Raw genomic sequence first — 24,640 nt, forward strand, 5'->3', positions numbered from 1 at the left:
TTGTTAATCTATCTTTGTAAATGTTGTCTTAACTATAAACTAATACTAAACATGTAAATGAATTCTTATCTATCTTATCTCGTAACTCTCTTTGATTACTTCTACAGCTGATTAGTCTGCGGAATAAATAGACATAATGGTCTACACCTATTTATGGATAAGAATTCAGGAAATTACTATTTAAAGTAATTTCCTCCAAATATTATCTACCTTTTAGATAATATTAATTAACAACCTTTTAGTGTTAATTTCATGTAACGATACACCCCGTTACAGAACGAATGGGTTTTACAACTCAGGGAGTCGTACAAGCTATTAAAGCTTAAGGAATCCTAGTTTAAGGGATATAGGGGTTCGTAGAACCAAGTGGCAACTAGTGCCCAAGAGGATATACCTTAGAAAGGCTTCTATCTCTTACAGATCAATGCGCAAGCCTTAGAAAGGAACTTAACGCTTTAAGGTCAAAAGGGGAACTGCACTTTTTTCAGTTATTTAAATTAAAAAGCTTACCCTAGCCAATTTAAAATAGATTTCGGCCGCCAGATTTTTTTACAACTGGCGGCGACCACGTCCGATGTGTGCCCCGTTACAAAAACATTGTAAGAGTCATTTGTATATGACATCGATTGAGTTGGCATCAATGCTTTTACAATTGCTGCATTAAGATGCAACGTAGACATTGATAATCACTGTCGGCAGATGCGTATCTTTGGACCTGAATTTGAAAGGCAAGATGCCATTAATTTACCCGAAAGTTAACGTTAGATTGTTGTTATGACATGAGATGTAAGAGGGCCATATCAACATATGGCAATCACAAGGCCGAGCGACAGGCTGCCCCTATTCGTGTGCGTTCGTCATATTGATCTGACATGTTGTTATCCCATTAATTTCATTGCAAGACTGCTTGGTGAGGGGGTTCCACACAGCGCCTGCACGACCATTAGTTTCTATCTTCGACTAGAATGAAAGGATCATCAAATAAATATTAAACATTTGCGTCGGAGTAAACATTGCTGACAGATTTGCACAACGAAAAAAAGTTTTTTTTATAATCACTGTGGAATTCCGACTCTACAATTTGTAAACAGCTATCAGCTGCCATTCATAAAATCAAGATTAAGCCTTTTGTTCTCCTCATGGTCAAAGCCGATAATTTCGGCCGAGGTTCTCTCATTAGGTTCATCGAAATCCTTGTCATTGGCAAATTTGAATGCAGTACCCGCCGACTTGATTTCACTTACGAGCAAACTGTTGCTATCTGACGATAGCTGTTCCTTCTGATGCTTCGGTGCTTGTGAAGATGCCGCAGAAGAAGACACCAAACAATTTTTTTCTTCCTCGTCCTCTTTTTTTACGTTATCTTCAAAAAATCTCAGCATATGAGTCTGCTTGATAGGTAACGGTGCAGTAACAACAAATTCGTCAACAGAAGGTGGTGAAAGTAAACTGTTCGTGGACTCAATTGATAAGTCGCCATCGTCATACCGCGGCTGCAACTTTGAGTCTTTTTTGGATGAAATCAGTCTGTGTTCAGGCCGCGACGGACTGCTTTTCGTGGGCCTTGTTCGGCTAGCACCTCGCCTATGCTTCGAGGTGGCGGTCCCAACAAAACGACCGTCTTGGTCAACTGTCGATTCGTTCGACACTGGATGAAAATCCGTAAAATCCTTGACATTCATTGTGTCACGAAATGCCTCTGTTGTAGGCAAATCCATTGTACTTCCCGATACACCACAGGCTGCCATATCCGTCGTAAGCCAGTCACGGACCCTAGTGAAGGGAAAGGCACTGCACGTTGGACACTTTGGAGTGTTCGTAAAAGTGTGAGAAACGAGCAAAGCAATAAAGTTACACAAGGCCGTTTTTCGATACTTGATAACAACAGGTGTGACGCTTGTGAACACGTGTTTGCGTGGAAATTCGAAAAGATTCAGCACCTTTTCGTAATTGCGGCATCCAGGACATTTCTTGTCGGTCTTGTCAAAGAAGTCAATGAGCTCGTTCCGCAACTCTAGGAACTCAGAGAAGCGGTGTAAGACTTCCCACATTTTTCCGCACCGTAAGTTCGTGACGCGCACGTGATAGCGCACGTTACCACCATCGCTCGTGTCAACATTGGGGATTTGGACACGTACGAGGCATTTTTCGTCAACTCGACCTCGATCACCATTGCGTGAGTAGGAGTACCGTGACGTGGAGTTCATCTAGTTATTAATGCGTGGCAGCGATTTAGCAAGTAAGCTAGAGATTCACTTGCGCATGCCGAGTTCTACGTTCCGACGAGACTGCTAAGACGCGAGGGTTCGAAATTTCTAGCCAATAGTCGGGTTTGCAATAATCTCGTGATTTTCTTATGCTTCACCATGTGAAAATCGACACGCTTCACAACTAGGCTACTTCTGTGAACTTGATGTTTCGCTTACTATTGCTGCCTCGCACCCTAGATTTTTCGATGAAAGCAAAGAACATTTGCATACGAGCTTTCACATCGACCAACATTTTGGCCTAGCTCGCCGAAACCAATTTTTCTGTATTTTGTCGTATGCGCGGGCTGGGGTCGTCCATCGAGACAGAAGGGCCACTCAACCATACAGCATCGGACACTTTAAATAAGTGTGTGATCGGGTATTAAATTTATTTAAAAAAGCAATTAATCGTCTCGTGGTGGAATTGAAGCCTTTGTGCTTCAAAGTCATTTAGCTGATAAAAACAGCTATCTGAGACGCTTGCAATTTATTCTGTTACAGCTAAGCTGTTGATTGCATTAAGCTGCTTTTTTACCCTCAGCCTTGTAAATTAATAGGATGCAGTCCTGTACAGCTAATGTCACCTTTGGCTGTCGCCGCTTGACAGGGCACTAGTGCTCGGTACATAGTCACAGTTACGTGATCATAATGCAAAAGAATTTGCGACTTTAGTGTCGATAAAACGAAAAGCTACATGTTAAAGGTAGCATACACTTTCGAGTATTTTGTAATGAACGTTACTCCTCGTCGGAGGAAGAGCCGAAAAGATCATTCTTCTCTGCTTCCCGACTTTCTACAGCTGCTTCATTACGTTTATCGCCGTCATTTGCTATTGCACTTGCCTGCTCATCGTCACTTGAATCAGAGCCGAAAAGGCCAGTCGAATCCTCCTTGCCATTTTCCAAATCGGAGCCACCTCGCGCGCGTTTGTTGCGCTTCTCGACCAACCTTTTCATCGTAGCATTGCGATTTTTCATATCCTCAATAGACATGGTATTGTCACCGTCTTCTTCCAGCTCATCCTCTCCATCATCAATAAAGCCACCATCCTGATCTTCTGTTTTCTTGCGTTTCTTGCCACTTTTTTTCTTCACCACTTTCTTCTCTTCTTCTTCACGTTCGCGCACACTCCAGCCTTCATGAAGCTTCTTTAATCGCTCGTCCTGTTTCAATCGAATACCCTCATGACGCTTGCGCAAGTCTTCTTCTTGCACACGCACCTCTTCCTGTTCGCGAGCCACGCGCTCCTCGTACTCACGCAACAACATGCGCTGGGCTTCAATTTCCAGTCGGCGTTTTTCTTCTTTTTGTCGCTCAAACTCCAAGTGGTAACTAGCTTTCGTCAACGTATCGCCACAAAACTTTTCGTGATCCGACACTTTTTCCTTGTCAAATGGCAAATTGTTGTGGTGCTTTTTCTTCTCATTGAAACCAGAGGTATTTACAGCCTCAGCTTGCTGGAGCAAAAATCGAAAAATACGCTGCGCTCGTTTCAAATCTGATATTGCGCGTTGCACGTCTGCCATTGTACGATGTTGAGGAACATTATTGCCACCCGCTGACCGAGCAATGGTTGTTTCCTGTCCAAGCGTTAATACAGCATAGTCTTCCTGGGCAAGCCCGGTATTGTACCAAAGCCGCATGTCGTTTGGATACATGTGCAAACCGCAGGAAAGCGTGGCAATGCACTTTGTAAAAATTTTTGACTCGTAAAAGGCTTTTGCTAAGTACAAAAGCACTTCAAGGTCCTGTCCTTGATAACACTTGGTCAGACTCACCGTGTAGAGCTGAATCGCTTCCTGATAACGCTCCTCCGCGACAAAAATGTGCGCAAGATTGATCCACGCATCAGGCATATCTGGGCTCGCTTCACGCACCTGTGAAAAAATTTGCTTCGCAAGCTCAAAATTGCCCTTTTCAGCAATCATAATCCCCAATCCATTGGCAGCGTAGATATTACGTGGGTGCGACGCTAAGGTTTTCTTGTAATATACTTCGCTTAAGGACATGTTTTTCGTGTAGCGATTCTTCTCTCCCAGATTACTCATGAATATATTGCCCATGGATAAGAAAGCGTACGGATCGTTTTTTAAACCAGGCATTCCCATTACTTTTTCATACTTCTTTTGAGCAAAGACCCATTCGCGCTTTTTCAAGTGGATATTACCTTGAAGTAACGAGGCCTCAGCACAAGTCGGGTTGACCTCAAGTACTTTATCAAACATTTTGATTGCTTCACTGTCTTGTCCACGATCTCGAAGCATGCAGCCTAGTCGCAACAAACAGTCCGTGTAATTCGGAAAAGCTTCCAAGATCGTATTATAAAGCGTTTTAGCTTGTTCGCGATCGCCCATTTCTTCATATACTCGACCCATATTATACAAGATTGTGACTTTTTCGGCTGTCGGCTTCACGTCTAAGTCTTCACTAGCGTCACCTTCCTTTGATTTGCTTTCTTCAGTGCTTGAGTTTTCATCAATTATTTGTCGAAGGGCTTTCTTGAAACACTTGATAGCATCAGCAGTCTTGCCAACTCGTTGCTGAAGCACACCTAGATTCACGTAAACCTCCATCGGAACTCGCTCCGAAGCATTGTTCATCACCTTTTCAGCCGCAATATAGGAAGAGATGGCTATGATCCGATCTTTTCGTTCGGGAGATGCATGAAGCAATTCAGCCGTACCGATCAAAGCCTCCACATTACCCGGCTCTAGCTCGACGACACGGCGAAGCAACCCTACAGCTCCCTCTTTTTTGCCAAGCTTGCCATACACATCCGCTAAGAGCGACAAAATCTCAACATTTTCTGGATATGCCTTGTTTGCTTTTTCCAAGTACGAAGCAGCTTTTGTCAATTCCTTGCGCTCGTAATACATTTGAGCAAGTCCAAACCACGGAAGTACAAATTTTGGCCACAGTCGTCCAGCATTAAAGTAGTAACTGTACGCATCCTTGTACCGACCTTGAGCGTGACAACCTCGACCCATGAGGTAACAGCTCTCCGAACGAATTTCAGGGATCTTGGTACTATGAAATGCAGTGCCAGCAAGCGTAAACATCTTATCATAGTCTTTTCGAGCGATATTTGTTGTCGAAGCCGACTCGTCTCGATACGGTCCATCAAGCTTGAGTCCAGATGATGATACGGCATCGTCTTGACGGCTTATGTACGCCACGTATTTGTCTCCGATACAGATAATTTGACCAGGTGAGACTTCATTGGAAATATCTTTCGAAGTTGTGACCACAGCAGAGCCACGGACGACGCTCACGGAACAAGGCAGTGGAATCCATTGAGAAAAGTAATGGTTTGCCAAATGATTTAAAACCGTGGGGTTAGTCTTGTCAATTGCATGGGCATGGTGGATCATCATCATAAAGCGCGAGCTTTCGTCCCGAATGCTCACTGCACGCTCCTCTCGACTCTGGCTTGCGAGTTGCCACAAGGCATTTGCAATCACGGCATCGACATTAGTTTCATCCAAGGAAGCCGTGTATCGCATGACAGCACGTGCTTTTTCGACAGCTCCTAGATGGTAACAACAGTAGGCAAAACACATGCGCATGTTGGCCGCCTGTGGACTACGAGGGTGCAATTTTATCGCCTCGAGGTACAGTTTCTTTGCATCCTTATACTGTTTTTTGCGATACAAGAGCAAAGCTTTGCCTAGAATGGCAGGAAGGTTTGTCTTGTTTGAAATTAATACACTCTTGATGAATCGATCCGCACGATCATCTTCGTTTTTGGCCATAAACATCAGCGCTTTTCCCACAAGAGTCATTGGATGCTGATGATCAAGGCGATCCGCACGTTGAAAGAAGCCCACGGCACGCTGGGAAATGGTCTCGCGCTTCTTCTCGTCCTCTTCGTTCCACATGGCATTCACAGCGTGGCTTGCCAAGGCAACAAAAAACTTGATTCGGCACATTCGTGATGCATTGTCCTTGTAAATTTCCTCGATTCCTGGCTCTGATGCGACGGCCAAAATCTCTTGAAATTGAGCTACATGACCTTGGTTGTAGTACTCCACGGCAAATTGCAGCCACACCGTAAGGGGGGCTACCTCGGCGCGGAGAATATCAATAATGTCATTAACGTCATCTGGTAGCTCATCGACAAAGACTTCGACCGCCTGTTCCGAGTTCTTTACAGGGATCAGGAGAGCCCGCTGGTTACTTGGTTCCATCTCCACGTCCGACATGGCGATTGGTTAATTTTCATTAAGTTAAAAAAATGGTCATTTAAGTATCTGTAAACTTAGTGAAAGGATGCTTGTACGACTAAGAGGCTGGGGCGACGACGACATTTTGATGCTGCTAACGCTACTTCGCAGGCATCTTCAGTATTATGTCTATGCATCGGACAGCCGATTTGCCGATATTGTGCGTGCAGGGCTACCAGGTAGCTAATTAAAGGATATTTTTGCATTGCAACAAATTAGCAAGCTATCCCGGCCTCTTGTAAATTTATCCCTTGCGTAGAGAAAGCGACAGCTGAAATTCTTGAAATGGTGCGAGCATTGATGGAACAATTTGGGCTGCGACTGAGTACCAAAAATTTTCGGACGGACGGTACAGTACTGCAACAATGGAAGGATACGAGCGGCTTGTATTATTTTTTTGAATGGTGCTTTTGTGCAAGGTAGTAATTGTGAAAAATCGACAAGAGCTGTACGTGTATGAACATCTTTACGAATCGATTTATCAGCTACCAGAAAATAAAGCTGGTGGAGTGTGGCTACCGGACGAGCTCAGTCGTTTCTTCCAGAAAGCCAAGCAATACCGAGGACAGTTTACTCATAGCGAGGAAAAGTATTTCCAACAAGTGCAGCTTTGGGGTAGGAGGAGAAAAATAGCAAAAGTATTTTGTATTCATTTTGGTTGGAACGAGCAGGCAAATCTATCGCGGAAACAAAAAGCAAATTTTATGCGCTGCGAGAGATTTTCATGACTGAAAATCGTCGCTTAAGCCGTACGTATACTAATTCTGAATGCAATCTGTGAATTATAAGAATTATAAAGCATGAACCCTTTGAATAATACAGAGCGGTCCGAAGTGGAAGAAATGCGGTTAAAGCTTCTCAAAGATATTTTTACGAATGTACCACCAAAACGGTTAACGGAGAAAAAAATAGTAGTAGCTAGCAAAAAACCGCAGATATGGTCGTCAGCAGACATGGCGACTCTAATCGACTTTGTCGTTCGAATAACGACTCAGATACAAACGACAGGAAGCTCCGACCTCGTCAAAGATGTTGCAGTGGCATTAAGTAAGCAATATTTAGTAGAAATAATGTGTATCGAACTATAAACATGGGACCGCGTGCACAGATCGATCGGAGGGTTCATGTGTGAACAAACTTCTTGACATGAAAAATAAGTTTCTCAAAAGGGCATCTACGACACGTGCAGCGAGTACGTAGCAGACAATCATCATGTGTACAGATGACAAAATAAATTTCTATTGATTCAGATTTACCAGACTCAATTTCGGATCCGAATTCAGAAGCGTACAAGATTTTTAGTGCAGGTATGTAGCTTGCAGCAAGGCTTACGTGTTAGCTCATTCTCAGGTCGTGTTTTCGAGGAAGACTGGGCAGATATTAACGATCCTTACGCTTTTGGCTTTTTTGCGCTAAAATCTTTGAGTACGTCACATGATCGCCTTAACTAATTCTAGAAGTGTTGCGTTAATATATGGTTTTGCATACAGGCCATCGTCTGTCATCGATACGCAGTAAACAACGAAAAAGCAAAACGACGCGAACACATCTATCGCAAACCCGAAAGGCAACACCTACAATTCATGATACGGCGTGCACAAGCTCAGCCTCATCAATACCAACCATATCGGTTGTGAGTAAGCATAGTGGTATTACAGCGACTGCAGTGACGCCATCATCGTCTTGTAAATTATTGTCAGCGAGCGAATTGCCTGCTAGCCAGTTTGATTCTTTCATACAAGAAATGGTCGGACAATGCCCATGGAAAGAAACCGTACTGCTTCACGTTATTCGGTGCATGCAGTACTCAATCGGACTGTACCGATCGAACAAAATAGTTCATTTTTTCAGCGTTGTCGCAAGTGCAACACCCGGTACGAAATTAATAACCGTCAACGCCAAACTCTGCAGCGTTTGTGATTTGAATTACGGCTTAAACCATCGATCTTGGATCCAGGATTCAAATTTTTCGAGCTTTTTGCTAACGCGCAGCACATTCTCACTCGATATAAGCAGCGTATGTTGTCAAAATAATAGTCTTTTACGATTGCAGATACTGACCCAGACTTCTTGCTGTATGTGTAGGCTTTGGCACATTGGATGGCTTTGAGAATATGACTAGCGGCAACAAATCGTCTGAGTTATTGTCTGACCAAGGTATTAAAGAGCAATACCTTGCCGCTGTGAATGAAGGGTCTGAGGCAAAGTCTGCTGGAAACAGTCAAAATGATGCAGCCAATGAGAATTCTAATAGGCATTCCAACAACTCTAATGAAGATTTCGTGAATAACGACACTCGGGCAGATGACTATAAATTTGCCAACTCTCGAGTTCAGCAGACATTTCAGACTCATAATTTTTGTAGTGCGAAGCGTGATTATGAGTTGTTGACCGCGACTTCTCGAGCTGATTATGAGGAGGGAGCCTTCAACGGCGATAAACAGGAAGAGTCGCCAATTCAGGCATTCCAAACAGGCATGGAAGATGGTGCTCACGATCCTGATTCTGAAAAGCAATCAAGTCTAGGTTTGTTGAAATTGTTCAGTTGCGATCAAAACCTGTCTGAATTTAATTGTCTTGCGTGTGTAAATTTTAAAATACTTATTATGAAACTGACGCTGATTTGCACATTAATGACTCTGAAAAACACTCAGCCGGCTCTTCAGATAACGAAGGTGCGTTTCATTCGCGTCAGAGTATTTATGCGCTCCATGTCACACTTTCACTACTTGATCGGTGTTCTAGGATCTGTATCAAGTAATTGTAATGATGCAAGGGATTGTCATGTGCATGTAAAAGGTCTTCCACCACTGAAAAGTTTGCACTCGAAACGTGTCACTTGCACCGACCTGCGGGAAGTTTTTACGCGTAAGAAAAACGAGCAGCCCGGTAAAAGATTAAATTTGACAAAGAAACGCCGTCTGAGTGGAAATGTATCAACGGTCGATAGAGACGATTTGATCTATGATGAAGATGAGGAACACGACGAGAGTGACAATGACCCATTGAGAAATAACGATAATAATCCCTCGGATGAAGAGTTTAAATTTAGCCGTCACCCGCTCCAAGGTATTATAGACTCGTTGCAGTCGCATATGGTTCAGCTGCAACAAAAACAGCGTGTACTTATCGAGCAACAAGAAGAGCGTGATTGGCAACTCCCCTAGCGCGGGCAAAAGCAACTAATCATACTCGTCAACACACAACTGGGTCGTGGTGAGATTTTGTAATCATTAATGCTTATGCTGCTTTCGTCTGCACCTCATTTGATAACCTCTATAGCACCGTGACAGTCTAGAAAAAAGCCTCATGAGTTAAATTCAAATCATTTTATAGGTATCGGCTTTATTCTTGCATGTAGTGCTCTACACTTCATCGTCGTACACTTGAGGAAAACTTGCCCATTCGTTGCTCCTAAGATGACCCACGCAATTTCGAATCGAAGCAATAAGCGATGAGCTATTACTTTTGATTTCGTCAGACTCTAAAAATTCATTATTCAGCAGCCACAACTCCTCGATAAATTTGTTGCCAGTGCTGCATGAACGAGGTGATGTTTGAGATACCAGATCATTTGTACGACGGCGCTTTCGATGCCTGAGAGCGTCTACTTGTTCATTGCTGCCACAATATGGTGCATTGGCAACTGCAGCAGCTTCAAGAATCTCGGCAATCAACACAAGTCCACTTAATGTAAGTAGATTTCCGCTCAAGTCTACCAGTATCATTGGCTTAATCCTAGCTCGTTTCACTACTGATCGAAAAATTGCAGCTGCTCCATCGTTCCGCAAACGATTTGCGCCCATTGAAAGTGAAACCAGAGTCGAATTTGTCTCTAGTGCTGTCAGTAAACGAGCAGATACACCGTTTTGACCTAAGCCCACACCATTTGTTTGGAGATGAGATACCGATTTATTTGTCAACAGAAACGCTGCAAGCACATCGTCAAAGCCAGTGCCAAAACAATTCTGAGCAATATTTAAGTGCGTAACCGTCCTGTTTTGGCCGAGCGCTATCAGCAAATTGATAGCTCCATCGAGGCCAAAATTGCAATCGCGAACGTCAAGATGTGTCAGTGCTGTAGTGGCTTGCAAAGCTGGAGAAGTTAGCACCGGGGTGAGGGCATTTATACCGAGATTACCGATCTGCACATTGTTTGTAAATTCGAGATGCGCTAGATTCAACACTTTGTTTAGGCTTGCATTGCAAATTGCTTCAACCGTATTGAATGACAGATTGTTGTCGCGTAGACGGAGGTGGCGTAATGGTAGTGGCGCTTGCAGCGTCGAAAGGCCTATAAACGCGTCATCTTCCAGCTCATTATGCTCTAAAAACAGACGCTCAAGCCTTGGGGCACAAAATGCTGCGTCGATAAGCAACTTTGTTTCAAAATCTGTGATTACATTGCTCAATCGCAATTGAAGAAGTTGCGACATATTTGCAACGAGAGATACCAATTGGCAAAAGCCTTCGTGTCGAATTTTCACAGATACTAATTCAAGTGTTGTAATTCCGTGACATGTCAGCTTTGGGCTTAACGCAAAATTTGACCTCATTAATGTATCGCGAATCTGACCCATCTGATAATCGTTTATTTTTCCATGAAAAAAGCCCAATTCTCTCAGATACAAGTGCTCGTGGATCAATTGCCGCATTGTCTTCCAACACATGTTTTGCTGCTCTGGGTGGTGCACTTCAAGTCTCTGTAATCGTCCAAGTGAGAGGATGAGCTTGCAATTTTCCTGGCAAATCTCTCGGCCATGTACTTTTAGTATCTCAACAACGTTTTCAAATAGACGTTGATGCTTTGGAGGAGCAGCTGCATTCCCAGCAATTACTTTTGATGTATGCGCTCGAAGCATAGTTCGAAATTGATGTTCCCAGAATACATGCCGACTGTTGCGTCGGCATCCTTGCGTGCCCACTGTCTTTTTCATTAGAGGATACTCGTAGCCCAGTCTAGCTGCATCAATACGGCTTCTCCATATGCTTTGTGTTTCTTGGTCAAACAGAAACTTGTCGCCTGCCTGGGGGTCGTAGCCGTCGCATAGTTCAGGTGGTTCGTGCTGCGCAGCTAACTCCAACGCGACCTCCATCTCGCGCAATCGCACGTTCGATAGCTCGTTAAAAAGCTGGTAGCGAATTGCAGTGGGCAAATACTCGACATACTTGAGAACATCTTGCACAGGGGTGTAGCGTGCCACGGTCACGATAGACAGCTCAACCAAAGACTTGAACTTTTTTCGAGGCATGATTTTGTTGCTATTCATGTGTTACGTTACTAAATAATATACTAATTTTTGTTTCTGCCTATTTTGTGTCGCGAGCGGACTTTAAAATTTACGAGTATTCTTTTGTACGAAGTGTCTGAAGCAAATTTATCCGTGCAATCAGCCAAGACCAGCAAACGCGTCTATATCTATGCCGCGTTGAATAGAATGGTCAGTGTCAAGGCTTGCTGGATTCAGAAGGTGCGATATGTTATTATTCACGCCCTTTGGTACCTCATGTTGCTGCCCAGCGACAGAATTCCAAAACACTTGGTGCTGCTGAGGTTGCTGCATGGCCACCCCCACATACACAGGCGCACCCGCTGGTAGCTGACACTTTGTGGCTTGACCAAAATTACCGAACGGTATATGAAAAGTCTGATGTGGCTGATATTGAGACTGCTGGATGCCTTTAATGTTTTGACTAGCGAACATGTTTAAATTGATACCAGCGGGCTTTGGTACAACGGGTGCTGCAAGTGGATCAGCGCAGGCTACTGAATTAAAAAATTGCGGGAACTTGTGATACTTGTTGCGGCTGTTGGGATGGAAGCAAGTCTCCAGTCATCGAGATCTTCGCCTGACACATGACAAAAATCGCAATATTAACCATTTCATCATGGTGCATGCACTCATTTAAAAAGGCACTTACACTGACTAAAGGGTCAAAGATCAATGCCTTCGCTGAGGCCGGTTCGAAATCCTCAAGTAAATTTAATTCGGGTTGCGTTGTTGGTGTTGCAGCTGAAGGCAATCGTCTCTGCACATTCTTAGCTACTTCCTGCTCTTGCATTAAATCATTACCTGTGATTCCCCTAATTTTTTTTGAGCAATTTGATGTCCTTCAAAGTTGCAGTTGCGTTCGCTATCTGAAAATTTTCGTGAATACGCACCCTGAAGACCAAACTTTGCGTCCGACCTGAATTGGAAAAATTACTTGCAAGCGATTTTTTGAGAAATGTCGGACGCGAAGTCCCGGTTACAATCAGTGGATAAGCCGTGTGATGATTAATGTTCGGTATGCGAGAATTATTTTGCTCCATTTGGTCCCCAGCAATGCGATTTATAGGTATCTGGTTTATATAAATCCAATTTGTATCCCAAAAAAAAAGCGTGGGAGTTACTACCGGACGGCGCATTAAATTGATTTAACGACGCTGTAATAATCGCATGCTTTTTACAGCGATAGAAATCCCAGCGACAAAATGAAATCCGATTAATGGTGAAATCTAGCACCCGTAAGAATAAGTTTCAGTCACGATTCTTCCCAAAATATGGTACGTCTTAAAACTAAGACATACCATATTTTGAGATATCAGCCGATTCAATGTCGTTGATGCGGACTTCCATAACAGCGTTTAGTCCATCTAAGATCATAGAGAATTTCTAATCTTCCATCGTTGCCTGTACTACAAAAGTTTGTTTTAGCAGCTTTTCCAAATCGTTAAAACACCTTTTTTTCTACGATTTCCACCGTCCATGAAAACCTCCTAGCGTAAATCGCCACGCTACACATTTTTAAGAAGCAGCTAATTCACCAATATGCTGCTCCTCGCGCAGTAGGCGCTTCGGTGGGCCACGCTCGAGCGGGTCCGGCCGCGGGTTATAGATGCGTGGTGAATGGATAGGCGGTAAGTAAATTAAATGTTTTGCAAGCAGAAAACGATGTTGCTCAGCTTTCACTGGCTATAAATTTGCTCTCGATGAATAAAACTGATAAACGTGCGCTGTATGTCGGTGGCCTGGATAACCAAGTGACGGAGCAAGCGCTCTACACAGCCTTCATACCCTTCGGACCTATTAAAGGCGTGCAAATTCCTACAGAGTACAGGATGCGTACGTTTGCAAACTAAAATAATTGAATCCTGACTCATTGAAGTGGAGTATATCTGGTATTCCTTGTCTTTCACAGAAAAAGGTAAAGGCTATGGATTCGTTGAGTTTGAAGACGAAGAAGACGCTAAAGCAGCTATTGACAACATGGATGGTACGTTAGTATACCATATCAAAATACTGCTGTCGGCTTAAGATAATACATTTTTGATCGGTCTCAGATTCGGAGCTGTTCGGGAAGACGTTGCGCGTCACCATTGCCAAGCCGGACCGACCAAAGCTAGGCTCCAACAGACCGGGTGTGTGCTTTGAAAACTTTCTTCCAGCTTTTTAAAAAATGTTTATCTGTATCATATGTGTTTGGTGTATTTACTACAGTTTGGGCGGAATCGGATATTGGCACTGCAACCGAACTCGTCAAGGACGACAAGCAAAGTTAAATAATAATCTTCCGTTTTATGCTGAAAGTATGGAACTCATTAGCTTATAAATTTTCAAATTGAGAAAAATCAGGGTAAAGAAAATAATTATAGGACAACCTTTTTTTATGATCTTTGGACTAATGATACAGCTAAATCCCTCTCTTTTGATACCTCTCTCTTTAGATGTATTCTTTGTTTTATTAATTTTGCCTGGTTTCAACTGTGGACCAAAACAATTATAAAAAACCTCTGTTATTATATTTTATCAAAGTTGTCCGGTCTTCCTTCTAGAAAACAACTCTGTTTAAATTATAGAGCCGTACATATTTATTTCTTATGGAGGATACGGATCTACTGTAACGGGGTGTATCGTTACATGAAATTAACACTATAAGGTTGTTAGTTAATAGATTATCTAAAAGGTAGATAATATTTAAAGCGACCCTTTTTTGGCGGACCGCCACGCTGTTGCGATTTGGCAACAACGTCGGACCCGCGACCGTTGCCCTTTTTGGCATTCGGTCCATAATTACGCTCAGTACCTCTCGGTACTGGGCGTGAAACGCTACACTCATGAGCGTAGTGTCCTAACTTTTGACAGCGTTTGAAATTGTGCAATCGCTTGTTGTTCGAAAAGCGAGGTTTCTCGTTTTTGACACAAGAGAGGTCCAAAGGTTCTGGACCTCCCAGTTTTTTGTGTCCTTTGGAGGACGATATGATGACGAACTAGCTTGAGCCTGTCAAGCTAAAGTCCTCCTGTTCCGCAACGGATATTGCTTCTTCAAGCGTATCTAGTTCCAAGCGGAACAGGTGGGTCTTTACGGGACCATCCGTAAGACCTTGCATGAACACCGTAATCAACGTGTGTTCATGAACTGGGTTGTTCGTGATACAACTCGCTAAGAGTCGTATGTGCTGGGCATAAGCGTGAACATCACACTTGCCTGGCTTGAGTTTCAGAAGCTCTGATTGAGCTCTGAACTCAGCCCTAGGCGGTTCAAACGTCTGTTTGAGCCGGGCTTCAAAAGCCTCTAGCGACCCAAAGACATATGAGTCACGCAACTTAAGGCCTAGTGCCCAAGTTTCGGCACGACCTGCCAAATTTGACTGAGCAAATGCGACTTGCACGTGCTTGTCGACGATATGACAAGCCCTTATGGCATCGTCCAACTCAACGAACCATCTTAAAAGGGAGTCTTCTTCGACTTTCCTATACTTAGAGATGTCAAATCTTTAAGGTTTCGGGACGACGCGTTTGCGTCATCCCAGGTACAGGGGTCTGTACCTGTTGTAACCTCAACAGTTCTGCCTGTTGAGAACCTTGCTGATTCAGCAAGGCTACTTCTTTCTTCATCTCGTCAAGTTCATGCTGTATGAACTTGGCGATAGCTTAATGGAGGGCATCTCTGTCCAAATTAGACAGCATTGCCAAGATTGCATCGTTTCCTACGGTCGAACGAATGAGTTCGACCGCACTCCTTTCTATGTCACTTAGAAAGGAATAGCTTTCAAAAGGAAACGTGATGCGTATTCCAACTATCATCTAACATGTACATGTTAGATGAGGGAAATGTGGTCCTTGAACGGACTACAAAGTGCTACCAGGTGTAACGGGGCACTGCCGACTTGTACTGCTTCAGTATTAGTCCACTATGCACTGCTTCAGTGCGAGTGGTGCCTCACGTCACTTCACGTACAATAGTAAGTGCAGAGGAAGACTCTCGTTAAAACACTTGCTTTAAAGAGGGTTGATTAAAAAACTGTAATAATATAATTAAGTTCTTTTGATCTATCTACTCAATACTGACTTAATTATAAGCTAATACAAAACATGTAATAAAGTCTTATCTGTCTTTCGTTTTGCACGCGTCAAGTGCTGACTAGACCGCGGAGAAAGCAGATATAATGGTCTATATCTACCAATGGATAAGCCTTTATAATATTACCATGTAAAGTAATATTGGGTCAGTAGGGGCGCAACGCCCTACTTATCCAGCAACCTCAAGAGAATTTGCAAATCTCTTGACGAAAGTTGCTCCAGGCACACAATCATTATGTGTCTCTGCACCTGGTGATGAGGTATCCCTCATCACCTTAAATTAAAAGTGACAAATGATTTGTCACTCAGAGCTCTCGTGGACTGTGAGGCGTCGAATAACTTTATTTATCGCCAGTCGCTAGAGGGGCGTAGGCTCAATATTCTGAGTGCGACATCCTTTAACGAAGATGGCGGTGCGTCTAGCGACAGGCGCATCGATAACAGTAATGAAACGCGTAGTGAGATTTGACTACACGTTAGAAGATTTACAGTATGATGCTGATTTCATCGTACTGGATTTGGATGACAATTTGATGTCATCGTAGGTTTTCCTTGGCTCAGAAAGTATGAGCCAAGAATCAGCTGGCAGCATCGATCCGTAAAGATGCCTGCCACTTGTTCATAAGATGGCCATCTGATTAACGTCATGAACGTCCACAAGCGTGTGTATGTACTACGAGTGAGTGCGATGGCCTCACTGGTGGTACGGTCGTTAGTACAACTGCACAAGATCACAGTGTGATTACCAATCACAGTGTGGAGTCATCTGCCGGCGGCTGTGTTATTGCACAGGCAGCGCCGAAGGTCCACCACTCGAAGAGGTCGAGTGGATTGAGACATGAATGTACGCCTAGCGGGCGACATCCAAGGAAGATACAGGTTGTCCAAAAGGGACAACACGATGACCCTAGGTCGAGTAGAGAGTTGACCGTAGAGGACCCGACTGTGATTGCGCAATCACAGTCGGAAGGCGTTGAGAGAATAAGTCCCCACGTATATACATAAGGAGAAAGGTCCTCAAATAGTTAATGCTAAAGTGACTTGACTTAGCATCCCGAGTGATTAATCCCCCGGCAGCCTGTGGAAATAGGATCCCAGGAAGAAACGGAGAAATTGAATGTCTTGGTTGATGACATATCAAGAGTAGGCGCTTATGCTCTTAATCTGTATGCGCCTCCGACGTTAACTTCGGAGATAACTCAATTACCAACCCTAGATCCTAAACGCTTCTTGAAGATCTGCATAGTGGAAGAATCAAGCAGATCTGCGTACTCGTCACAGAGAACGAATACGTAACCGATGTTCGGTCAGTGGTAATTTTGCAGAAAACGAACGGATTCTCAGCAGCTCATCGATGGACGAAAGTGTCCTGGATTTAGAGATATCCTACTCAATCCTGGGAGTCACTTAAACAAATCCTTTATACAAAGATTTAGTTAGATTTAGGGATGTATTCCCTGAAGTAGTTACATGCGAGTTGCCTAAGGATAAAGGCACTCGACATGAAATCGAGCTCAAAGCGGGCTCGAAGTACTATATCATGAAGCAGTGACCACTGCCTCGTGAACGAGTACTTGCGATCGATAAATTCTGTATCGATCGATTAAACTCAGGCCATGTAAGAAAGTCAACCTCCCCATATAGCTCTCTGACCTGGAATAGCGGCCCGCCCCTACTGACCCCGACCGTTTTTTAGATATAAAAAATATAGTCATTAGTTCTGATTTTATTTAAGGGAAAGGCGAAATGAGCTTTTCGGCGGTCCGCCTCGCTGTTGCGATTTCGCAATAACGTCAGACTCGCTACCGTTCACCTTTTTGGCATTCTGTCCATAATTACGTTTAGCACTTCTCGGTACTGGGCGTGAGGCACTGCACTCATGAGCGTAGTGACCTAAATTTTGACAGCGATTGCATCTCCGCAATCGCGTAGTGTTCGAAAAGCGAGGTCTCTCGCTTACGACGTAAGAGAGGTCCATAGGTTCTCGACCTCCAAGCTCTTGTCGTCTCGGAGGACTATACGATGACAAATTAGCTTGAGCCTGTTTCAAACTAAAGTCTTCCTGTTCCGCAACGGATACTGCTTCTTCCAGCGTATCCAGTTCCAAGTGGAACCGGTAAATCTTTACGGGACCATCCGTAAGACCTTGCATGAACACCGTAATCAACGTGTGTACATGAACTAGGTTGTTCGTGATACAACTCGCTAAGAGTCGTATGTGCTGGGCATAAGCGTGAACATCACACTTGCCTGGCTTGAGTTTCAGAAGCTCTGATTGAGCTCTGAACTCAGCCCTAGGCGGTTCAAACGTCTGTTTGAGCCGGGCTTCAAAAGCCTCTAGCGACCCAAAGACATATGAGTCACGCAACTTAAGGCCTAGTGCCCAAGTTTCGGCACGACCTGCCAAATTTGACTGAGCAAATGCGACTTGCACGTGCTTGTCGACGATATGACAAGCCCTTATGGCATCGTCCAACTCAACGAACCATCTTAAAAGGGAGTCTTCTTCGACTTTCCTATACTTAGAGATGTCAAATCTTTAAGGTTTCGGGACGACGCGTTTGCGTCATCCCAGGTACAGGGGTCTGTACCTGTTGTAACCTCAACAGTTCTGCCTGTTGAGAACCTTGCTGATTCAGCAAGGCTACTTCTTTCTTCATCTCGTCAAGTTCATGCTGTATGAACTTGGCGATAGCTTAATGGAGGGCATCTCTGTCCAAATTAGACAGCATTGCCAAGATTGCATCGTTTCCTACGGTCGAACGAATGAGTTCGACCGCACTCCTTTCTATGTCACTTAGAAAGGAATAGCTTTCAAAAGGAAACGTGATGCGTATTCCAACTATCATCTAACATGTACATGTTAGATGAGGGAAATGTGGTCCTTGAACGGACTACAAAGTGCTACCAGGTGTAACGGGGCACTGCCGACTTGTACTGCTTCAGTATTAGTCCACTATGCACTGCTTCAGTGCGAGTGGTGCCTCACGTCACTTCACGTACAATAGTAAGTGCAGAGGAAGACTCTCGTTAAAACACTTGCTTTAAAGAGGGTTGATTAAAAAACTGTAATAATATAATTAAGTTCTTTTGATCTATCTACTCAATACTGACTTAATTATAAGCTAATACAAAACATGTAATAAAGTCTTATCTGTCTTTCGTTTTGCACGCGTCAAGTGCTGACTAGACCGCGGAGAAAGCAGATATAATGGTCTATATCTACCAATGGATAAGCCTTTATAATATTACCATGTAAAGTAATATTGGGTCAGTAGGGGCGCAACGCCCTACTTATCCAGCAACCTCAAGAGAATTTGCAAATCTCTTGACGAAAGTTGCTCCAGGCACACAATCATTATGTGTCTCTGCACCTGGTGATGAGGTATCCCTCATCACCTTAAATTAAAAGTGACAAATGATTTGTCACTCAGAGCCCTAGTAGACTGTGGAGCGTCGAATAACATTATTCTTCGCCAGTCACTAGAGGGTCGTAGGCTCAGATATGTTGAGCGCGACATCTAGCCAACGAGGATGACGGTGCGTCTAGCGACAGGCGCATCGATAACAGTAATGAAACGCGTAGTGAACTTTCACTACACGGTAAAGGATTTACAGTACGATGATGATTTCATCGTACTGGATTTGGATGACAAACTTGATGTCGTCCTATGTTTACCTTGGCTCAGAAAGTATGAGCCAAGAATTAGTTGGCAGCATCGATCCGAAAAGATTGTCACTTGTTCATCAGATAGCCATCTGATGAACGTCTTGGGGCGTCTACAAGCGTGTGGATACACAACGAGCGAGTGCGATGGCTTCACTTGTGGTACGGTCGTTAGTACGACTGCACAAGATCACTGTGTGAAGGCCAATCACACTGTGGAGTCAGCTGCCGGCGGCTTTGTTAATGCACAGGAAGCGCCGAAGGTCCACTACTCGAATATTGTCGAGTGGATTGAGTAATGAAAATTACGCCTAGCTGGCGAAATTTAAGGAAGATACCGGTTGTCCAAAAGGGACAACAAGATGATCCTAGGTCGAGTAGAGAGTTGACCATGGAGGAACCGACTGTGATAGTGCAACCGCAGTCGGAAGACGTTGATGGAATAAGTCCCCGCGTACTTAAGGAGAAATCTCCTCAAATAGTTGATGCTGAAGTGACTAGACTTCAGCATCCCGATGTTTTAATCACTCGGCAGCCTGTAGATAAATAAATTTCAGGAAGAAACCGAGACATTGAATGTCTTGATTAATGACAGATCAAAAGTAGGCGATTATACTCTTGATCTGTATGCGCCTCCGGAAGTTAACTTCGGTGATAATTTAATTACCAACCCTAATACCCAAGCGGTTCTTGAGAGATCTGCATAATGGTAGAATCAGGCAGATCTGCGTACTCGTCACAGAGGACGAATACGCAACCGATATACGGTCAGTGGTAATTTTTGCGGAGAACGAACGGGTTCTCAGCAGCTCATCGATGGACGAATGTGTCCTCGATGTGAAGACTCGGATTGAGAGATATACTACTCAATCCTGGGAGTCACTTGAGACAAATCGTTTATACAAGGATTTATTGAATTTAGGGGTGCATTCCCTGAAGCAGTTCCATGCGAGTTGCCAAAGGAAAAAGGCACTCGACATGAGATCGAGCTCAAACCGGGCTCGAAGTACTGTGTCATGAAGCAGTGGCTACTGCGTCGTGAACAAGAACTTGCGATCGATAAATTCTTCATCGATCGATTAAAAGCGGGCCATGTGATGGAGTCAACCTTTCCACATAGCTCTCCGACCTTCTGTGTGCCAAAAGCCACAGGAGGGTGGCGAATAGTGTACGCATTTAACAAACTGAATGCTGCAACAGTACCGGCTCAAACGCCGATACCGAGAAAAGACGTAATCATAGATGGTATGTCTAAGAGTACGATCTTTTCGTTTATGGATCTGATGGATGGGTTCTATCAAATCCTTATGCGTGAGCGGGACATCCCGTACACAGCAGTGAGCACCCCCAGTGGGATGCTCTGGGAACGGCTAGTAATGCCTTAGGGGCTTCGTAACGCCCCTGATACATTTAACAGATGCGTTACAAAGCTGTTGAGACCGGTGCGAGAATTCGCACCGAGTTATTTTGACGATGAATTCGTCCATAGCCGGGCAATGGACGGAAATACGGACGTGGAAGTTCATAAAACTCACGTCCATCAGGTTCTTACACTTATGCGAATGCATAAGTTGTACGCTAATATTAAGAAGTGTATGTTCGCTGCAAGCGAAATACCACTTCTTGGGTGCATCGTCGGAAAACACGGCGTGCGCCCTGATCCCGAAAAGTTTAAGGCAATTACCGACTGGCCAGTTCCAGTCGATGTCAAGGGACTTAGAAAGTTGCTTGGATTAGCGGCGTACTTGCACAAGTACTCCCGCAATTATGCCGAGATGACTGTTCATCTCTCTCGTCTATTGAAAAAAGACGAGAAATGGCTATGGAACGCTGATTGTCAGCCGTCCTTTCAAGGTATCAAGCAAAGCTTGATGCAATCGCCCATCTTGGCGATTACAGATTAAGACAGACCATTCCACGTGGTCTGTGACGCCAGCGATTTTGCAATCGGCTGCGTGTTAATGCAATACGTCGTCTACCAATTGCGCCAGCTGCAACCAGCTGAACGCTATTAGCCAGTGCATGACAAGGAACGCCTTGCCATAAAATATGCATTGGCTAAATTTAGGGTCTATCTCCTCGGAGGTAGACCGTTCATCGTATATACCGACAATGCGTCATTACGCACGGCCATTAACAGCCCACACCTCTCGCAAAGAATGGCTAGGTGGCTTTCCTTCTTCGCGGCATATAATTTCTCCGTGGAATATAAACCAGGACGACTTAATGTCGTCGCTGAAGCGTTATCACGCCGACCCGATTTCGAGCCGGCTGTGCATTCCAACAGTGAAAATAATCCCACTGTTGCAAGACTCATTTCAAGTGTTCCGTCATCAACCTTGTTAGATGACATAAAGAAAGCCACGCAGAAGATAAGGACCTTCTGCGTTTAATGGGTCATCTGATGAATCCAACGGATAATTCTTTTAAAGATTTACCGGCTTTATATCGATCGTCATCCGATCGATACACAACACGCAACGGCTTATTGTATTACACAGCCGTTGCCGGCGACACTCCACAAGTCGTCGTCCCGACTCACAATGATTTGCGCTTGCGCATCATGTATGAGTGTCACGATGCACCAACAAGTGGGTATCGTTTACGTGAGAAGACTTATCTCACAGTAAGTCGCAGCTTTTACTGGCCCACCAGTATCAGTTCATGCGCAAGTACATTCGTGCTTGCGATTTATGTCAACGGGTGAAGCCTAGCCCTTCATCCCGTGCTCCTCTCCAACCTCTCCCACTTTCGGCAGAGTGTTGCCAGTCTATGGACTTCGTCTTCGGATTTCCCGAAGACGATCACAAAAACAATGGAATCTTGTTTTTGTAGACAGATTCAGCAAGATGGTACATCTTGCTGCAGTACCAGAGTCGATAAAGGCTCCGGGCTGTGCCCGTGTCATTATCGACACGGTATTCAAACTCCACGGGTTATTCCGTGAACTGGTCTCGGATAGAGATCCACGGTTTACGGCTGAGGTTTGGCAATCGTGTTCCGATCTCTCGGAAAACGGCTACTGTGCCAACTTCTGATCATTTATAGCCAGATGGTCAGACGGAACGCGTAAATCGCGTCCTCGAAGAGATACTTCAAAGTATCGTCCAATCGTATCAGAATCGGACGAATTTTTACCGAAGATCAAATTTTCCATCAACAATTCGGTGCATGCATATACAACCCATACACCGTTCTTCGTAAATGGCTTACGCCATCCACTCACTCCGACCCAATAAGAGGGATCCTCTAGTTTAAGAGGGGGGGGGGGGGGGACTTGCACGAGCAAAACCAACTCTGGCTCATGCTCAGCATGCGTCGAAGTTACCAACGACCCAAATGATGTCGATGTCGAAGTAATCGACATCGAAGAAGAGAAAGATGTCATGGCAGTGCGCACAAAGCGCACTAAAACAGACAAAACAAATGCGTCAGCAGAGGAATTTTTTGCCGGCTCGAGAATCTGTTGTCCGTTCCGTACAAGATTCCATTGATAACGCAGTGGACCGTCAGAAACGGAGCGCAGACAAACATGGAAGAGCAAATTTTCTTTCATTTATAATTAATGACCTAGTACTACTCTCTACGGTAAACTTACCTAAGCGTGTAGTCACTAATCTGGGTAGCAGTAAACTGTTACCCAAGTTCATTGGGCCATTCCGTGTACTACATCGCAGAGGTAAAGCATACACAATAGAATTGCCACGTAGGATGCGAACGCATCCTACATTTTACGTTGGTCGGCTCCACCCGTACCATCAGTAAGCGGTTTCTTCCGAGGACGGATCCAACCACCCTTTTCAAGATTCCCTTAAAGATTCTTGTGGTCACGTACCAGATAGTCATGCTGAATCTGGAGATTCTCATGTCGCGTCTGAAGATCCTCGAAATCGCAATGAGCTGACGACAGCTCATCACGAAGAGCGTGATAATTCCGTTCATAATCCAACATTGAGTACGCACTCTTCGAACGGTCTTCCAACCGTTCGATATGATGAGCCTACACCGTCTGCTCTGACAAGCGACGCTTACCGCGCTCGTGATCAAGTCCTTCCTCCAAATGATGGAGGAAGCGATCGAGTTTGTCGATCTTCGACTCTGGATCCGACACGTGGGTCGGATCTAATTTTTCCTTCTCCGCCACAACCATTGGTGGATTCCCACGGTGGTCAACGTTTACTTGTGAAACGTATCCAAAACCACCGTGATGTGAAGGGGCAGCGAACGAGTTATCCTGTTCGCGGGCGTGGGTTAACACCTTCGCATGACAGCTGGGAACCTCGTTCCCAGCTGGTTTTTGAGATGAGGGCCTCGTCCATCAGTGTGACGAGACCCATCCGATGTATCAGAAAGTCCGTCGGAAAACACGCGCCCCTGGCGCGTATAAATTGATGGCATAACGTCAATAGCATCGCACATCTCGATAGAGATGCGAGACCTTTCCAGGGCGAAGAAAGGGGATAAACATCCTCTTTCACTCGTTTCGTGTTGTCGACACAACACAGATAAAGATCACCCCACGTGAGGCATGGAAGTCCTGCCTCACGTGACAACCGATGCAATTGATACCTTGCACCGGTTGGAGTTCGCTTCTAAAACTTAACGCGAATCGCGTTAAGTCTTTAAAGCCAGGCTTCGCGTCCAATATCTTTGACATTGCGAATGAACGAGCTCCAGGCTTGCATCAACGAGATTTATCTCGTTTGTTGTTGCCACTATACCCTCGATGCTTAAGAAAAGCATCGAGATAAAATTCTTCCTCAGCGCTAAAGCACTTCGCGCTGGGATCGAGGCCATGTAGCTTTGTCGCAATAAATAAAGGATATTTATTGCGAGGAGTCTCTCGAGACAAAGCTATCGACTAGGCATTGAGGCAAAAGCCACGGCTTCTCCTCAGGGGCAAGCCGAGACAATTCACTGTCTACGCTCCCCTGAGTGGTATTCACTGAAGCAGGGGTACCTCAAGAACTTTTATTACGGTGACTTACGCCATCGTCATCACCACGCAAAGAAATATGTGCTGGTGCTGGTGTGGCGATAAGGAATTATCCTCATCGTCGGAACCAAACATGCTATAGCGAACGCTGTTACACGTCTATCCGATTAAGCCCCCTCATTCGAAGGCTCATAGTCAGCCGCTCGATGTTGATCAGGCAA

The 24,640-nt window shown here is 44.5% G+C and overlaps 7 protein-coding genes across 7 annotated transcripts; 2 read left to right on the forward strand and 5 right to left on the reverse strand.

The window, feature by feature from the left end:
* Positions 1-638: 638 nt before the first annotated feature.
* On the reverse strand, positions 639-2,207 carry CCR75_001521 (uncharacterized protein; the record flags this gene model as incomplete). Its single annotated transcript, XM_067959623.1, has 1 exon — positions 639-2,207. One exon carries the CDS (start codon positions 2,205-2,207, stop codon positions 1,095-1,097), a length of 1,113 nt encoding a protein of 370 aa, XP_067814702.1. The 3' UTR covers positions 639-1,094.
* Positions 2,208-2,986: 779 nt separating this feature from the next.
* Positions 2,987-6,451, reverse strand: CCR75_001522 (uncharacterized protein; the record flags this gene model as incomplete). The annotated part of the gene is made up of 1 exon (XM_067959624.1): positions 2,987-6,451. The coding sequence occupies one exon, from the start codon at positions 6,449-6,451 to the stop codon at positions 2,987-2,989; it is 3,465 nt and encodes a 1,154-aa protein (XP_067814701.1).
* A 67-nt stretch (positions 6,452-6,518) lies between these two features.
* CCR75_001523 (uncharacterized protein) lies at positions 6,519-9,639 on the forward strand (the record flags this gene model as incomplete). The annotated part of the gene is made up of 10 exons (XM_067959625.1): positions 6,519-6,651; positions 6,732-6,821; positions 6,896-7,087; positions 7,144-7,221; positions 7,295-7,519; positions 7,581-7,664; positions 7,723-7,779; positions 7,823-7,897; positions 7,963-8,489; positions 8,584-9,639. 10 exons carry the CDS (start codon positions 6,519-6,521, stop codon positions 9,637-9,639), a joined length of 2,517 nt encoding a protein of 838 aa, XP_067814700.1.
* Positions 9,640-9,837: 198 nt separating this feature from the next.
* On the reverse strand, positions 9,838-11,724 carry CCR75_001524 (uncharacterized protein; the record flags this gene model as incomplete). The annotated part of the gene is made up of 1 exon (XM_067959626.1): positions 9,838-11,724. The coding sequence occupies one exon, from the start codon at positions 11,722-11,724 to the stop codon at positions 9,838-9,840; it is 1,887 nt and encodes a 628-aa protein (XP_067814707.1).
* A 138-nt stretch (positions 11,725-11,862) lies between these two features.
* CCR75_001525 (uncharacterized protein) lies at positions 11,863-12,177 on the reverse strand (the record flags this gene model as incomplete). Its single annotated transcript, XM_067959627.1, has 1 exon — positions 11,863-12,177. One exon carries the CDS (start codon positions 12,175-12,177, stop codon positions 11,863-11,865), a length of 315 nt encoding a protein of 104 aa, XP_067814706.1.
* Positions 12,178-12,244: 67 nt separating this feature from the next.
* CCR75_001526 (uncharacterized protein) lies at positions 12,245-12,535 on the reverse strand (the record flags this gene model as incomplete). The annotated part of the gene is made up of 1 exon (XM_067959628.1): positions 12,245-12,535. The coding sequence occupies one exon, from the start codon at positions 12,533-12,535 to the stop codon at positions 12,245-12,247; it is 291 nt and encodes a 96-aa protein (XP_067814705.1).
* Positions 12,536-13,351: 816 nt separating this feature from the next.
* On the forward strand, positions 13,352-14,151 carry CCR75_001527 (uncharacterized protein; the record flags this gene model as incomplete). The annotated part of the gene is made up of 5 exons (XM_067959629.1): positions 13,352-13,373; positions 13,402-13,578; positions 13,655-13,729; positions 13,797-13,874; positions 13,954-14,151. The coding sequence occupies 5 exons, from the start codon at positions 13,352-13,354 to the stop codon at positions 14,013-14,015; spliced, it is 414 nt and encodes a 137-aa protein (XP_067814704.1). The 3' UTR covers positions 14,016-14,151.
* Between the last annotated feature and the right edge of the window lie 10,489 nt (positions 14,152-24,640).

The sequence above is a fragment of the Bremia lactucae genome (genome assembly GCF_004359215.1).
Source record: "Bremia lactucae strain SF5 chromosome Unknown BlacSF5_NotPlaced_200_SHOA01000120.1_2678225bp, whole genome shotgun sequence".
NCBI classification, from domain to species: domain Eukaryota; phylum Oomycota; class Peronosporomycetes; order Peronosporales; family Peronosporaceae; genus Bremia; species Bremia lactucae.